This window comes from Dermacentor variabilis, chromosome 2 (assembly GCF_050947875.1).
Source record: "Dermacentor variabilis isolate Ectoservices chromosome 2, ASM5094787v1, whole genome shotgun sequence".
Lineage (NCBI taxonomy): Eukaryota > Metazoa > Arthropoda > Arachnida > Ixodida > Ixodidae > Dermacentor > Dermacentor variabilis.
Window position 1 is genome coordinate 12,877,842 of NC_134569.1, and position 16,979 is coordinate 12,894,820.

The 16,979-nt window shown below is 44.1% G+C and overlaps 1 protein-coding gene across 3 annotated transcripts in view; it reads right to left on the reverse strand.

Moving 5' to 3' along the window:
• Positions 1–16,979, reverse strand: part of LOC142571369 (diacylglycerol kinase delta) — a 481,001-nt gene that overhangs the window by 100,986 nt on the left and 363,036 nt on the right. For all 3 annotated transcript variants that reach the window (XM_075679655.1, XM_075679654.1, XM_075679656.1), the window contains 5 exons: positions 14,993–15,154; positions 11,700–11,857; positions 9,989–10,237; positions 6,051–6,111; positions 5,314–5,408 (listed from right to left, as the gene is read on the reverse strand). In XM_075679655.1, the coding sequence (XP_075535770.1) occupies positions 5,314–5,408; positions 6,051–6,111; positions 9,989–10,237; positions 11,700–11,857; positions 14,993–15,154 (725 nt within the window). The remainder of the gene's footprint in view (positions 1–5,313; positions 5,409–6,050; positions 6,112–9,988; positions 10,238–11,699; positions 11,858–14,992; positions 15,155–16,979) is intronic.

Below are 16,979 nucleotides of genomic sequence, written 5' to 3' on the forward strand. Positions count from 1 at the left end.
TAGCAAATTAGCTATCCGAAATTTAAGCCAAGGGAGAATCTCGGAAGAGGCCCTCCAAATTCTACTCAAAAATCCTCCTAGGAGGGACATAACTTTTATTTGGGTTCCGGCCCATAACGAAGCCGCTCACGAGCTCGTCCGAGCACTCTAACACCAGGGAACTCTAGAGCAGCCAGTTCCAGGGATCAAAGATAACATCATCACGTACAGGGAAATTGTAGATCATTACAAAGCCAGAAAAAAGAACCTTTGTGCATCTGCATCGGTCTCTCTCTCTGGAGGACACTCGCATTTGGTGGTGCCTCCAGGGAGACAATTATACACAACCATATTGGATATATTTAACTCAGACGAGGGACTATAACGACGCCCTCTGCAAAATTTGTAAGGAGAAAGGTATGCTAGACCATGTAATATGGGAGTGTGCTGGCTCCCTAGGGGCCAAGCAAAACATTGACAGTAGAGAAGCCTGGGAAGCCTTTCTCCAGAGCGAGGCTGAAGAGGGACCAGGGTCGAGCAATCCACCTGGCCGTTGAGGCCGTGAAGACTCACCGTCCTCAATGCGCAGGGACTGCTTCGTCCTCGCCCCCTACCTGCATGTAGGTTAAGACGCGGGCACCCCAGCTCGGTGGAATAATAAAGTTTTCACTCAATCAATCAATCAATCAATCATCATGTATGAGGTGTGTATGCAGCGGGGCTCCTCTCTCACGCTTCCCTCTGGACACGCTGGGTCATCCAGCGCGCCACCACCAAGTCTGCACATGGTGCTTGTATGAATATGCATTCAGAGATATTTGTCTGAATATATATGATGCAGGTTCAATTCCACCCAAGCACTAGAGAAAGAGAGAGAGAGAGATTCAACATTTATTGGTGCCAGCAATCATGGGGGCAGACGCAGCCTCCCTCCACCTAGCATACAGCAGAGATCTCCTAGGTTTACCACTGCCGCCAGTTTTGAATTTTGCAGCCCTCGAAAGGAGCCACCTTCGAGCATGCCCATAGGATATGTGGCAGATCTGCCGTACCCTTACATAACTTATACTGATCATTGTATCGCCCTGGATAGAATCTGCTGCAGCCTACTGTGTAATTAGGATACATGTTTGTTTGCAGGAAGTGCCCAAAACAGGCAGTAGCCTGGCACCTTCCAAGCGCATTTTTTTGCCACTGATTAGCAGCACGTACCCAATGGCCCAAGTTGGCGTTGGAGATCATAGAGGAGTGGTGCATACCTTGTGCCACACGGCTGGTGACACAATTGGCATCAAAGAAGTTCATTAAATAGCGGCACCTACTCAATCACACATACCCAGTGATCCACGATGGTATGGTGGTTGGCTTCGAACCCAGTACTATCCGCACAAAAGCCCAGTGCTCTACCCATTAGACCACGGACTTCCTACACTGGGAATTCCATGGTCTAATGGGTAGCATATCCTGTAGCCTGCTACTCTGCTACGCTAGCAGGACAGCAGGCTACAGATATTACCTCAGGCCAACCTCTCTGCATTTCCTCAATAAATCCTCTCCTCTCTCCACATGATATATGCAGACGACGTCACCATATGGTGCATCGGTGGCAGCGATGAACGTTTACAGGTTGCGCTTCAAGAAGCCATCCAGGTCACAGAACACTACCTGAGACCAAATGGCCTCTGATGCTTGCTGCAGAAATCAGAGCTACTACTATAGAGGCCCAAGCGCAAGGTCTCCAAACTGAAAGGTTGGAGGCCTGCAGAGGACATCGGCATCACTCTGAAAATAAGTGAAGGATGTCACATCCCCAGGGTGGACACTCTCCGGGTTCCGGGTATGATAATTGAATCAAACGGCTCCAATAACCAGATGATACTGAAGCTCACCAAGAAAACGGGCAATGCCATCAGGTTGATAAGAAGGGTTACCAACTGGCAGCAAGGAATCAGCGAGGACAACCTCGCCCGGTTCGTTCATGCTTTCATGATGCATCACTTTGCCTACGTCATGGCCATGCACAACTGGCAGCGGTCGGAAAGGGACAAGTTGAACACGTTGATAAAAAAGGCAGTCAAGAGAGCCCTCGGGCTTCCTATGTACACGAGCTCGCAGCGAATGCTCCACCTCAGCATGCACAACATGCTAGAAGAGATAGCGGAATCACAGGAGAGGGCCCAGTTTACCGGACTGTCTACGAAGTTCCCCCAAGGGAGATCGAGGCTCGTTTCTGTAGCGCACCTCAAGAACAGAAAGAGCGCATTGCCATTGCCCCCATTCCTCGGAATGTCCACCCCGAGTACAATGTGGGCAGACAAAGGGCTAGGGCTAAAGTCCTCCTGGAAGAGGCCAGTGCACGCACCCAAAGTTGCTGTTTCGTCGATGCAGCCCGGTACTTTGATGGAAAGGTATTCGCTACAGTCAGCGTCGATCAAGACAGGAAAATAATAAACTCCTCGAAGGTCCAAGGTTGTGGAACCGGCCACAATAGTGTTGGCCCGGCTAGCCGACGGGAGAACGACGACATACAGTGACTCGAAATCGGCGGTCCGAGCATTCGCCAAGGGCACTGTCTTGAAACCGGTCTTGCGGATCCTATGGGACAAGGAAATCAAGCAACACACAATCGTCTGGTTTCCTGCTCACATGGGACAGATCAAGGGTGCCCTGTCGTACCTCAATGAGTCGGCCCACAGAGCTACATGAGGAGTTGTCGACCGCATAGCTATCGGGTGACGCGGCGCTGAGGTTCCGGGCAATAGAGATTCCCCTGCCTCGTACAACGACCTCACGAAGCACTTTTATCTGGGGAGGCTGAAGTACCCGCCGCCGCACAGTATATTGAACAGGCCTGAGGCATTGACACTGAGACTCCTGCAAGTCGGGGCATACCCTAGCCCTGCCCTCTTACACCGGATCTATCCCGAAATTCAAACGTCAAACACTTGCACCCTTTGCTCAGACTTTACCAACTTAAATCATACGCTCTGGCGGTGCCGTGCGTTACGGGGCGACGAAGATGTTACGTCATCCAAGTGGGAGGCTACCCTACGTAGTCACGATTTTGAATCCCAACTATGGTATTCCAAACTGAATCCCAACAATTTTGAATCCCAACTATGGGCCGTCCAATGGGCCCGCGAAGCAGCGGAGAAGCACGGTCTTTCTGTCCTGACATGGGAGCAGCCCGCTACGTGCTAGTCCCGATGAACCTTATTAAAGTTTTTCCATCCATCCATCTCTCTCAGTGACCCAAGTTGTCAGGGAAACAGTATAGGCCGGTAAGACAGGCAGGCAGGCAAACAGACAGACGGATGGACAGACAGACAGCCTCTGGATGAAGTATCTTAAGAATGCTAATCACATTAAGACACATTGTGCCCTTCATTTTTGGTTAAGCCATTGCCCTCTGGTCCTTCAAGAAGAGAATGCGCTTCTCAATTGCATAGGGCACATTGTGGTTATTTATGCACATCACAAATAGAAGCACTGTACAGCATAGAATAATGCAAAGCTTGGCGGATGTGCTGTGGTGTCACTGTAAAAAATGAGCATGGGACAGGGGCACATGGGATAGGAGTGCTTGAAGCAAAATTCTGCAATTAAATTCATCACAAGCCTGCTTATTAGCAATGATATGTAGTCATTATCGTAGTGTGCAGCAGCATGATGCCACATGCTCTTGTGTATGATGATAGTTTCATGTCTGTATCAGCTGCAATCTGTGCGAGTGGAGCAGGCTGCAGAACTGAATAGCTTTCATTGTCTCCCCGTATACACCACTATATCACAAACTATAATTTTTATAGCTGAAGCACACTGCAGTATAGGGTATGGGAACGTTCAACCCTCGCACATCCCCTGACGTTGTTTTCCCTGCATGACTCTCGCATCTCCTGCAATCAGGATTCCCAGTGTAGCTAAGTGCTGGCGTAGTCAGTGTGGTTGCAGAGTACGAGAGATGGTGCGAATGTTGTGCTGCTAAAGCCATCTAGTGACATCGGGTGCAAAACAGAGTAGCCTGATCCTCTTTGGCTTGGGGTCTGCCACCTGCATGGACATTTCGCAGACTCACCAGCCATTCGTGGGACCATCCTGCAAAAGGCTTATGAGCAGGACACTGAAATGGACGAACGTGATCGTTCGAATGCACCACCGTTCGCATTCCCGTACACGCTAACAATTAGGCATTGGTGTCCAGCACGGAAGTGAACATGTTCACTTGCTATTCAGTCATGGTGAGTCGGACTTCCTTGATTTGTCATACACCCATTGGCATGTTCTATCAGTAATAATTTGGCTGGCTAGATTGGTGTATAAAAGGTGCAATAAATGCTGTTGTGATTGTCTGCACTACTGTATTATCGTTTCTTTGTCCCAAGGTCACATTTGAGACCCACAAGGGAGATATCACAGAATGGCGACACATCAAATGCCACATAGCCGTGACATAACCACCCTGCAAATGCCAGCGAAATCATGTAAACTGGGTCCTATCCAGTGTAAAAGTGGCATTAAGTTTTTCTCTAACCCTTTTATCAGATGTTTAAGATTTACAAGATAAAGGTTGTGATAATTAAATGCAGCAAGTGTATGCAACATGGCTCAAGTGTTTGAGCCAAATAATACAAGCATACATGACCTACAGTCTGTGTGAAACATCCTTTCTTGACTTGATCATGTTGGTCAGGCTGTCACAAACATAGAGCTTAATTTCTTAAACCAAGGGATACTAATACAAATAACTACAAGCCTGGGAAAGCCCTAGGCATGCCGAGAATTATTCCAGAAAGAATTGTGTACAATAATTCCTTACATAAGTCACATAAACCCTTCAGGCACCGTGCTTAAGTATACTAGTCTGGCCACAGAAGCCCAGTGCAAAAAGCCCGCATTTTTATGAACAATACAGAAAGTCAATAACTTTTACTGAGGTAGAAATTCAAGAACTTCTTATGAGTTCCGATTAAGAGGACTTCGATAACAATTATTAGATGAATTCAAAGGGCAGACAGCATTAAAGAGGCCATGTTGCCAGAGAAACACTAATTATTCTTATGAATTGATTTCAGGAATTTTAGGTATGAGTGTTTGTAAGAGGTTCAGGAGCACATCAACCATAAATAGCACAATCATTTAAATACTGCTAATGTGTTTCTTAGAGAGAAACTTAATTTGTTGCATTTAGGAAAAACATGTGGCACCCAAAGGGTTAATAGAAAGTGCTGCTAATAAGCAGAATAAGACTGCTTGTAATGTCAAGAAACAATATAATGTTAAACCAATACCACTAGAAGAACAAAGTTACACAGTGATTGAGGAAGTTATTCTCACTTTGCTGATGAGATCACCACTGAATGCTGATCAGAGTGAAGTATCTGTGAAAGATGAGCAACCACAGAGTCTTCATAGACAGCGATTTGGTCATACTGAAAGAAAAATAAGCAGAAGAGGCACTCAATGTCTGTACATGCTTGCTGGTATACGGAGATTTTGACAGCAACCTGCCTGAAACTTGTTCGCTGGATATAATAAAGTGTAACCAGACAGTGCATTGTATGCTCCCTTTATTGTGTAATGCTTATACCATATACTCAAAGCTGAAGTAAACGTTAGATGCTTAGTCTGCTGGATATTATTCTCCATGAGCTGCAAGAAAAAGCCTTTCCCACAACTATCCAATCAGCCAAGTTCTTTTCCAACTCCACTCAACTTTTACCAGCCAATTTCCTAAGTCACCACTTTATCTAATACCATGCAGCCATAAACAAGATACACATAAGCAAATTATTTATTTGTAATGTGCATAATGCTCATAAGCCAGACAAGGTGGCAATGTGCAACCAAAATGTAGCTTCCATACTGCGGGTAAAAAGCACCGCATAAAGGTAACAGTGGATGAACTGCACCAAAGTAACTGAATGAATAAACGATTGCTAGTTGAAAAGAAGAATGCAAGTGGTGCTGACAATTTCATATTTTTAAAAACTTGTGCAAATATTTTTGCAAAAAAGTTCCTTAAGTAAATCTCAGAAATAACCGTCAATAATACAAGAAAAATGTAGACATACTGGCATGGAAATCTTTCTGGAAGGCAGTGGCATGGTCCCTTCGTAAGTCATTATGCTCCACCTAGACAAAAATCAAGCTCATGGTCATATGCAGCACATTATACAGTAATTAAATTCACCAGTATTAATTAACTCTGCTTCTTCAGGTTAGAGGAAGGAAAAAGCTTGTAAAAAAAATCAGACCTTAATTGCCTCTAAGAAACTTACCACTGCTCATGTTAGAATCATCTGTCATAAACAAGCATTGAAGGTATGAAGGCACGTTTCATTGCACAACGACCAGTTGCCTATACATTCTTTATTACACCTTGAACCTAAACAGATATCTAAATTTTGACATGCCTTCAGTTACCACACAAATAAAACAGCTCTTTGGAGCTGCCTATAATCAGAGCTTGCTTTGGCACAGTGTGAGACCTCGGTCCACGCATGCTCAGAGTTTGTACCATTGCTATCATCTTCTCGGTTGTCAAAATTCAAGTATATGTTTCAGAACTCATTGGAACTGCTTTACACATCACATTGAATGTCTAAAGAACTTCATCAGCTTGCATATTTCCACCGTCTCCTCTCACGATGTGGATAGAATAAGACAGTGGTCATGAAGGATCCTATTTTCATAGAGTTCAGCAGCCAACAGCAACAAAGAAAAATAGGGGGGGGGGGAGGGAATTTAATAAAGTGTCATATCAGTCAGGGTGGTATAGCTCACCACTGTTTCGGCTCATTGTGTTGAAGTCTGGAAGAAGTTTGCTACTTCCAGGAAATGAAGGGCCTGTAGATGACATTTGACTAAATGCCTTTTTGTTTTGTAGTGGCACTCTATTTCCTTAGATGCCTTAAAGCTATGAAACATTAGTAAACATAATCATATTACGAGAGGTACTGGGATTGATACCCAGCACCTCCACCAGATATGTTACGTAGGAAGACGCAGACGAAAAGCTATATACAAGTATATTTACAAGAAGATACGCTGCGCTTGGCCTAGAGGCAACAGCCTGCGCTAGCTTCTCATCGTCGTCGTCGTCTTCACACTACTCGCCTCTTCGTGAACACAAATACTCTTCCGTAGCAATATGTAATATGACAAATTTGTGTTGATGAGCTCGGTTAGTCACCCATACAGAAAGCATTACCGTATTTACTCGCATAATGATCGCACTTTTTTGTCAAAAAAGGTGACACAAATTCAGGGGTGTGATTATTACACGGGTTAAATTTTCAGCAAAAAGAAAACATTTTCTTTTTCATCCCGCATTTGCTGCGGGATGACAACAGGTCAACAAATCGGCGGCTGCCGCTGTAACAGTGTGGGACACGAAAACAAAAATGGCGGCCGGCGGAGCAAACCGAATGCGCCGAATGAGATTTTTTTTCTTCTCGTTATCACAGGCATTGAAACAATTTTTTCCGTATCAGTAATGAATAATATTGTTACTATCGGCAAGTTTGTGGCAATAATGTATCCATGACCACTTTGAAGGGACAGAAACAGAGATGGGTGCTCTTTGACAGAAACCAATAGCGTGCACGCTGCGGAAACTGCGGCATTTGTCTTCATGACTATCTAAATATGGCACGCTTCCGCTATGGGTGGATGAATATCTCAGCTGTGTTACAAGCGTCAGCGTATGAATAGTGTACACTTCTAAAGTATCAGTGTAAACGTGGCCACTATCGTTGCCGCTCGCAATTTGTTGCATGCCGAGTGCAGACAAGAAGAATCAAAAGGTGCCTTTATTGTTGTTGTTGACCACAAACATTATAAAGCCTACAAATAATAAAGTCAAGGCAAGTTTGGTTGTAGCTTTTTTTTTTCATGGAAGTGTCAAAAGTGATGAAAAGAATGAAATGGGTCATCTGCTTAAGAATGTTCGGTGCGTGCAGTTCGCATAGCATTCGACTGCATTTGACAGATAGTAAGCGCAATCGTCATTAGCTAGACTTAGCACACGACATATCACTGTGGCAAGTTCGGGGTGCGATCATTGCATGGGAAGAAAAAAATATAATTTTGATGACAAAATTTATGGGTGCGATCATTACGCGAGTGCGATCATTATGCAAGTAAATACAGTAATCATGTTGGTCTACATAACGTACAACAAAGGAGAAAACTAGTGCTAAGTAAATAGGACATTGTACAGTTAAACCTCAATATAACGAAGCCAGTAAAATCAGAAATTTGCTTCGTTATATCGAAATTTTGTTATATTGAAATTCGAGCTTTTATGCAAATAAGTACAGTCACCGATTGATTTTTCTTACATGGAAAGGGGCTGCAGAATTCACCTAATTATCGAACAATTGAAAAAAAGAATACTAATTCAAATGAGAAAACAATTCATGTTGATAAATTTTGTAGTTGACGACGAATGATACGGTTTCATGCAACATAACGTCAACGACATTTTCACATCGGCAGTGTACGAAATAAGCGAAATGCTTTCGCTTGCACTGATAGCTCGCGGCTGATAGCATTGCCTGCACTGGGACGACGCTATCAGGAAAAGCGCCGGAAGTGGGGAGCGAATGCTTTGTCTGCCTCTCGCTCCAACACACCACCGAAACTCAAGATTACGCAACCTCCAGTACTAAACGCGCGGGAAGACAGTTTACATGGTGCCACGCTGCCTTGGTGTGCCCACTCTTTGCACACGCGGCAGACTACCTCTAAAGCAGTGTGCGTGGCTGTGTAGTCTCTCACCCTCGCACACTTTCATTCGCACCTAAAGCACACCGTGCGCGGGGCTTGATAGGATCTTATCACACTTAGACTTCATACGGAACATGATGCAGCCCCACTTCAGTGGTCGCTCTTTTTGCGCTGCGCACAGTTGGAGAGATGTATATACAAGCAGCCGCTTGTAAATCAATCATTCAGCCATTTGCATCCATAGAAGTTTCCATTTATTGTCTCGGTATTCCACTGCGGCAGCAGTGAAATTTAGTTATATTGAAATCGCACACAAACACACTTTGTTATATTGCAGTTTTAAATACATGATGCCCTATGGACAAGACGTTATGAAAAGTTAAATACTTTGTTATAACGAGAATTTCGTTATATTGAAGTTCATTATATCATGGTTTAACTGTATTGCAATAATGCAAAAGATGTACGTGGCATATAAAACAGCAGAAAGCAAAGTCCTGACAGCTGATATCTTTTGGGATATGAAAACATACGCAAGTGCCATTCTGATACAGATAAAATATCTGGGTGCTTGAGTATCTTTGAGCTAAAACCAAATTGTGCTGTACTTTCAGCCCTCCCTCAGAAGTTTCTACGACACAAAAATGTTCAGTCCAACATTCTTTGTCTGAATTGTGCAGTCATAGCCACAACATGACACTCTCTCGAGTTCCAGCTAAAGTACCCATCTTAAAGGAGTCGAGCAGTAGATTCCTTTCTGGCGAAGATACTCACAGCATGTGAATACAAATACCCATCAAAAAAGCAAAACTGAAATGTTAACATTACTTTTGTGGTCGGCGTCTGTCTTCACATTTTTTCATGTTTTGTCCAGACAGGGTTTTATAATACTCTCGATTTCAGATTCCCAGTATGATGACAAGAGCTGAGCTGTGCTCTAAGACACCTATGATAAGGCTTTAAGTTATGTCTTATTGAAAAATTGAATGTGTGTGTTTCTATAGCACCATAAAAAGTGCTATAGTGAGGGGAGCTATGTATTAATTCTGGTGACTTGAGGTTCTTACATGTCCTGGATACATGAGCCTTTTTGGATTATGTCCCCTGCATAATGCAGTGGCTGCAGCCAGAGATTCAAGCCTGTTACCTCATGCTAGATGTATATTATGGCCCAGCTGATGCCACATACGGCACCGGCTTGATGAAATGAAGTGGAATCATTTGCACTATAGATCGGTGTGGTATGCCCAGCCGTCAGTACTGCAGGCTCAGAACTCACCGGTCGAGGAGCCGTGGGGCTGCACGGGTGTACTTCTCGAGCAGCTGCGGTAACTGTGCATCGTCATCACAGACCGATCCCCATCCCAGCACACGTGCCAGGTCGTTTCCCGTACCCAGTGGCAGCACGCCCGTCTGGCATTGCCGGTGCAGTGACAGCCGGTCCATCTCGCTCAGCACCCAGCTCACGCTGCCGTCTCCCGCACACACAAGCACCCGCAGGGGCACAAATGCCCGAAACATGCGCAGCCTGCAACCGCATATGACTGCATTGGCGGTGCTATGTGAAGCAATGACACTGCAAGGTCTGACATCAACTGCAAATAATTTGAATGACAGCGTTTGATGTACAGTGGAACCTCGTTCATACGTTTTGGAAGGAACCACGAAAAAAACGTACTAACCAGGAAAACATACGATGAATAGGTGAGAACTTTTTTGGTACAGTTCATTTACACATAGAGCCTTTTCTTTCTTTCTTTCCTTTCTTTCTTTCTTTATTTTAAGAATCTGCCACAAGGCATATGGGAAATAAACTAAAATAAAAGCTTGTAACTCTGCATCATGCAGGAACTGCAGCAATGTCTCTGCAAACACGAGAGTGCACTATTGAGTCAAAGCAATTGGTTTCTGATCTGAGGACCACAGAGTGAGTCAGGCAGTGATATTGTGTATGTCGCTTAAGGTTTGTTCGATCCCAAAAAAAGGTGCACAGCACCACAAACGAAAAGGTGCAGGGGGTGCCAGTTATGGTGGGCCAGGCTGCACCCACTCGCTGCAAGGTTCAAGGGTGCACTGCATCACGGCGGCACCTTGCCTTGCACCCCATTCAATCGAGCGCGGGAGTGCAGGGTGGACCGCTGCACCTTGGCGAATCTACTGCTTAGATGCAGTGCACTGTGACTAGGTGCAGAAGGTGCAGAGAAACTTGGCTGAATCAAATAGAGCCATAGGTAAGCAGGTTGGATCAGAATGACAACCAAGCACGGTGATCACACGATGCAAGCCTGACCATGCACCTGCTTACAGCCACACTTAAAGCCCCATGCTTTACTCGAGCCTCCTTATAATAGTGTTTTACTTCAGTGCTGTTTGTACTTGAGCACTGCAGCAAAATTTGAGGCTATACAAAACTTTTGTGAACAAAACAGATGAGGCAGTGTTGTTAGATCAGGAGTCTCAAGGGTGCAGTAGTGCAAACGGCCTGCAAAGCTTGATGAGCCACAGCTTTCTAAGCCTCCATCATGTGATTTGACAGCCCTGGTTCTTCTCCTGGGGACTTATTCTTGGACAAAGGCATAGTACGTGAGTTTGATTCAGCTATGCAGGATACATTTGATATATTCACGATAGGTCATTTAATTCTTCGTATTGCCCCGTACACGCACCCCTGCTTCCCACTTGTCTTGATACATGTGACACATTCACATGATCTCTTGTATTATTCCTGTAATGCACCGCACCTTCACTGCTCTGTTTGTGGGTTGCGTCTGCTATTTGCTAATTATCACTCATTAAAACACTCTGTACACATAATCAGACAGTCTCTGCACAAACTTGTCATCCCCTGTGCATTAGGTCCACCTCTTTATCTACACCCATTCACCTCCAGCGTACATATATGTTCGAGCATGATATTATAGAGATAGCCTGGTCCAGAGTTCGAAACTGCTTAGTGCAGTAAAAGTGTTTATACTGTATTTTCTGTGTACCCAAGGCTGGGACCTCCATTCATGAGGTCGAAGACTTGAGCTGGATTGAGAAGCTGCTTGAAGCGTCGGATGAACCGGACTCCTTGGTTGTCACCAGACTTGGAGTTGACAAATACCAGCAAGGGTGTACTGCCTGGCTGGCCCTGCTGAGATGGATCCTGGTAAACAACGCATGTATTAGGAGCACTGAAAAACACACTGCAGTTAGGCAGGCTACAACATATACACAACTTTTATTATGGAACTCGCTACCATTTGTTTTAAAATTAACAACACTACATTCATTTATTACAGAATTCAAAAAGTTTTTTTTTAACCAACCAAGCCTTACAAAACATTTTTTTTGTATATGCCACATAATGCATGCGTTTTCATTTTCACTAGTTAATACTGAAGTTTATGTCATGCTTAATAATCATGTAAGCAGATTTCCTGTTCAATTTGTTCATGTTTCCATATGTTGCTTAATTTATTTAATTCGTGTTCTACTGTTTTCATAATTGCTGCCTTTCTAATTTGTTTATATAGTTGTATTTATTACTGTCGCTGCGTTAACTAAGTTTACTTTTCCTTTCGTATATATCATGTTCAGGAGGTCCCAATTCAGTCTCCGACTCCGGGACCTCTTCCTGTATATTACATGTTGTAATAACTTCGTATGTAGCAATAAAATTTGATTCTGATTCTGATTCTGAACTGCCTTCATTAGGAGTTGGTAGAAGCTCCTGAGCATACTGTAAGCAAGCATGGCAAACCTAGATTATTACAGATGACAACATACAGCTGTTCCCTGTGACTTTGCTTCAGTGTAGTTAACCATGACTGAAGGCTGCTAGTTTGCAATAAACACACCAGTGCAACTAAAGCCCAGCTGGCCATGGCAGCTGACTAGTGCAAGGTGCAGTTGTTGCTCCTTCTGCAAGCTAAGCTGGGAACAACATGATGCAATCATCCTTTTTGTTGCTAGCTTAGTACAGGACATGGGTTGCTAAACTGATGAACTGTTTAGTTCTATAAATGCAAGTCAATATTATGCAGTCAAGCTATCACCTTGCCACCCCATCAGCACGGTACCACAATATTTAATATTTTGCATTGCTACAGTCAACTATACTTATCCATCACTAAATTGGCATTCAACTAAGCCTTTCATGTGAAAGTACAGTGAGTGGGCAAGGAAGAGCGGCAGGCATACGGGTGCTTTACGCCTCATTCTGCTTCCTTCTTCTGTAGATCTTGACTGTTCTGGGCAAGTGTTCATCTGTCACTGCCTGGCATAGTGCCACCACTACCGTTTCGTCACCGTGGTTTACTGCGCCTCCTTCCAACAAGACCTTCGACACGTCACGGAGTGTGGGACCTGCTTTTCTCACCTGGGTGATGTCATCCCCCACGTCATAGGCTTACCCTGAGGATACAAAAGTCTGTGCTGTGAAATGATTTGTTCGGTAGGCAAGGAAGAGCGGCAGGCATGTGGACACTTTTCGCCCTGTTCTGCTTCCGTCTCGTCTTCTGCAGGTTGATGATTATCGCCTCCTTATACCCTAGACATACTAGAAATGTTTGTATGCTGCTTCTTCCTTGCTCAGAAGTGTTGTTCCATACTGCCTGTGACTGTCTACATGTTTTAAAATTGTTATTGTTAGCAGGCGACACTGAATTAAACCCAGGGCCGACTGACACCTCAGAAATCCTTGCTGCTACATCCCCGCTATCCGCAAAGTCGGATGATCGTCATGATGAGCTATTAGAGAATTTTAGTGCGTCCGGTATTCCAGCAAGTGCGGGCAGTTTGCCGGTTGAGCGGGGGCATAAACCTGAGCAGCCAGATTGGTGGCACCAGCTGGTGGTACAAAGCTTGACCACACAAACACAAAGCCAATTACTATATTCTGCTTAGCTGCTGGTGTAAATTTTCGACAGCGGCGTAATCATGTTCACTATTACGCTGCTGCCAAAAATTTGCATCAGCAGCAAAGCAGGATATAGTCGGTTACTGCAACTTTAACTCTGTGTTTGTCTGATTGAACTCTATGCCACTAGGCGACTGCACCGCTCCGGTCGCTCATGCTTACACAGCCACACATCCGACAATCTGGCCAAACTGCCCCCGTTTGCAGGAATGGCGGACACGCTAAGAGTCTCTATTGTCAGCTCTTTCCCAGGTTAAAGCCAATCAGCAGCAATTAGAAGAAACAGTTTTTGATTTGGCTACCAGACTATCCGCTGTTGAGTCTCTGGTTGATTCATTAGGCACACAAGAAAATGTACGTGACCTTAGTAGCACTGTAACCTAGGCTGTACGTGAAGAATCGTCCGCCATAAATGCACGGTAAGATGATCTCAAAGGCGGATCACTGTGGGAAAATCTTATCTTTTACAGCATAAAAGACAGCAGTGACAAAAACTGGTCCCAGTCAGAAAACCATGTTTGGGATATTCTTCATGATGTTCTAAACCTTTCAATACCTTATGAAAGCATACACCGTGCTCGCAGGTTAGGCTCGTACATGGAAGAGAAATTTATGCAGACCAGTTATTGTTGGCTCCTGCTTTCACCTTGTTCTCGTTTTGCTCATCGTCTTGAATTTCCATCTCCCACCCTCCCTGTGTTTTCCCTGTATACATATCTTGGCATTCATATAACAAATAATCTCTCATAGAAAATGCATGCTGACCTCGTATCTAATAACGCTAATTGCATGCTTGGATTCCTTCGCAGTCATTTTTCGTCTGCCACCGTGCTTGCAAAACTTCATCTTTATACTCTAACAAGGCCCAAACTAGAATATGCACACACGGTTTGGGACTCCAGCCATTTAATGCTGTCACAGGCTATTGAATTTATACAGAACCATGCCACCAGCTTTATTCTGTCTAACTACTCAAGAACTGCAAGTGTGTCTTCTATGAAAATTATTCTTAATCTTCCTGACCTTGTTCTCCGCCGCAAGTACTTTAGGCTTTGTCTGTTTCATAAAATTTACAATAACACCACTCTTATCAATCAATTGCTTTTTCCTCTGTCCTACTCATCATCCCACATCGACCATCAGTTTAAGGTAGGGATTTTGTTATGCCATACCGACACTCGCCCAAATTTGTTTGTCCTTCGCACCTGCAATAAATGGAACTGCCTCCCTGCCTCCATCACCACCATAATCAACATTGACAACTTCAAAAAGTGTGCCTAAGATTTTGTACGCTCCTCCTCTCTGTAATGCCCTCCGGCCTTCAGAGTATAAAAATAGATGAATGAATGAATGTGCAATCTTTAAAAAAACTTTCCTTACTGTGGCTGCTCCCATGCTGCCCCGACGAGTGGGCACCACTGCTTCCCACGGCTCATCAGACCCAGCGCCAGTGCTGTATAGTGCCGTTGGGGGAATCACCGAAGCTCTACAGACACCAAGAGGGCACTGCACGGGGCATTGGGACCTGCAGGCCGAATGCACCTGCAGTGCACATGGATCACAACAACGCAGAATGTGATATCAAGGTGAAAACCAGAACGCATATGACAAATAAAGTTTACAGTCACTTCAGCATACGCTAAAGAGGATGAAGGTAAAAGCCTGCGTACTCAAGACATTCATTAACTTACTTGAAATTCTCATTCAAATGTGTTGTTATTTCCTATTACTTGTTTTCTCCTATAAAAGGTTGTGCATTCGAGTGCCTTAGTTAACTCTACCTTAATTACCTGTGCCTTAATTAACTGCGCCCTAATTAACACCACTGGTCAAGGATACCGATGGTGAATTTTTCGTCTCATGAGCCATTTAAAGCTTTCGCCTTAACAGATATGCATGACTATGTGTGCCATGGTTGTGCACTAAGGTTGTTCATTTTGCCTTGGTTTGCAGAGCAGTTATGAACTAGAAAACAAGCTGATCATGTTCAGTGATATGTTTGTCAATCATTGGTTTAAGCAAACCACAACATAAAATAAAGACACTAGCAAAGTATACCTGGGACTGAAACCGACTATAGATTGTTTTATTGGCGAGGAGAAACGTAGCCTCGAACCAGCGCGCCTCATCGCTCTCCTCCTCGTATTGGTACTGTTTTCTCACAGCGGTGCTTGCAATGGTAGTGGTTTAAATGCGAATTAGTGCAATTCTAACGTGTTCTGTCTGTGATTTCTGCGATGTCAGATGACTCAAGGTCGCTGGGCTACCACTCTGCTATATTCGGCTGCCAAAATAACTTTCGGAAGCAAGTGCAAAGTGCATCTTCAGCCGCGGCGACTTCATGGACACCGCCGTTGCGATAGCAGAGAAGCGTCTGCTTTGTATTGCCAGCATAGACAGAAAGGACTTGATGCCATAGAGTGCATGTTCTGGATGTTTTGTTCCCAATGAGTGCTCAGCAACAAATTTGGAACTCGGCACCCATGATCAAACTGTGATATGAAAGAAAGGCACATATTTGAGTTGGTCAACCATTGCGAATGAATGATGTTAACTATTTCTTCGTGCACAAACATTAAAATTATTCTTCTCAGATGTGTTTTCAGATTATCGTACTTAGAAACCAACATTCTGGTGGAAGTTGACTGAGGACGTATTATGAAAACAGTACGTTCCAATTAAGAAATGAAGGTGTGTTCTTTTCCATTCTGTAACCAAAGCCATGCCTACCGTGTGCTACGGGCTTTCTCGAATGGTGTGTAGTAGAAAAATGAGTGAGAGGGTCCATTTCCATCATGTTGTTCACAACATATCACGAGGTACTTCTTCAGGACATTTCTTCAGATTCTTAGCATTGTCCAGGAGATACCAGGAGTTCTTCAGGAGGCACTGGAACTTTCTCAAAGTTTTCAAGTAGTACTGGGGACTTTTCTGAAGGTAATATGGGAATCTTGAGGTGTAGAGCCAAGAACTAATCACTGCTGTTTACAATACAGTTAAACCTCGATATAACAAACTTTAATATAACGAAATTCTCTATATAACAAAGTATTTAACTTTTCACAACCTCTTGTTCATAAACGCCATGTATTTAGAACCTCACCATAATGAAGTGTGTTTGTATGCGGTTTCAATATAACAAAATTTCACTTCCTCTGCAAGGGAATGCCAAGATAATAAATGTAAACTTCCACCAACGCAGATGGTCAAATGACTGAATTACAAGCGGCTGCTTGTAAATGCATCTCTTAAATTGTGCACGGCATGACAGGAGCGACCACCGAAGTGCCCGCATCATGTTCCGTATGAAGTCCATGTGCGATACACTCTTAAAAAAATTACACCCTTTGGGGCTTACCTTGTCCGA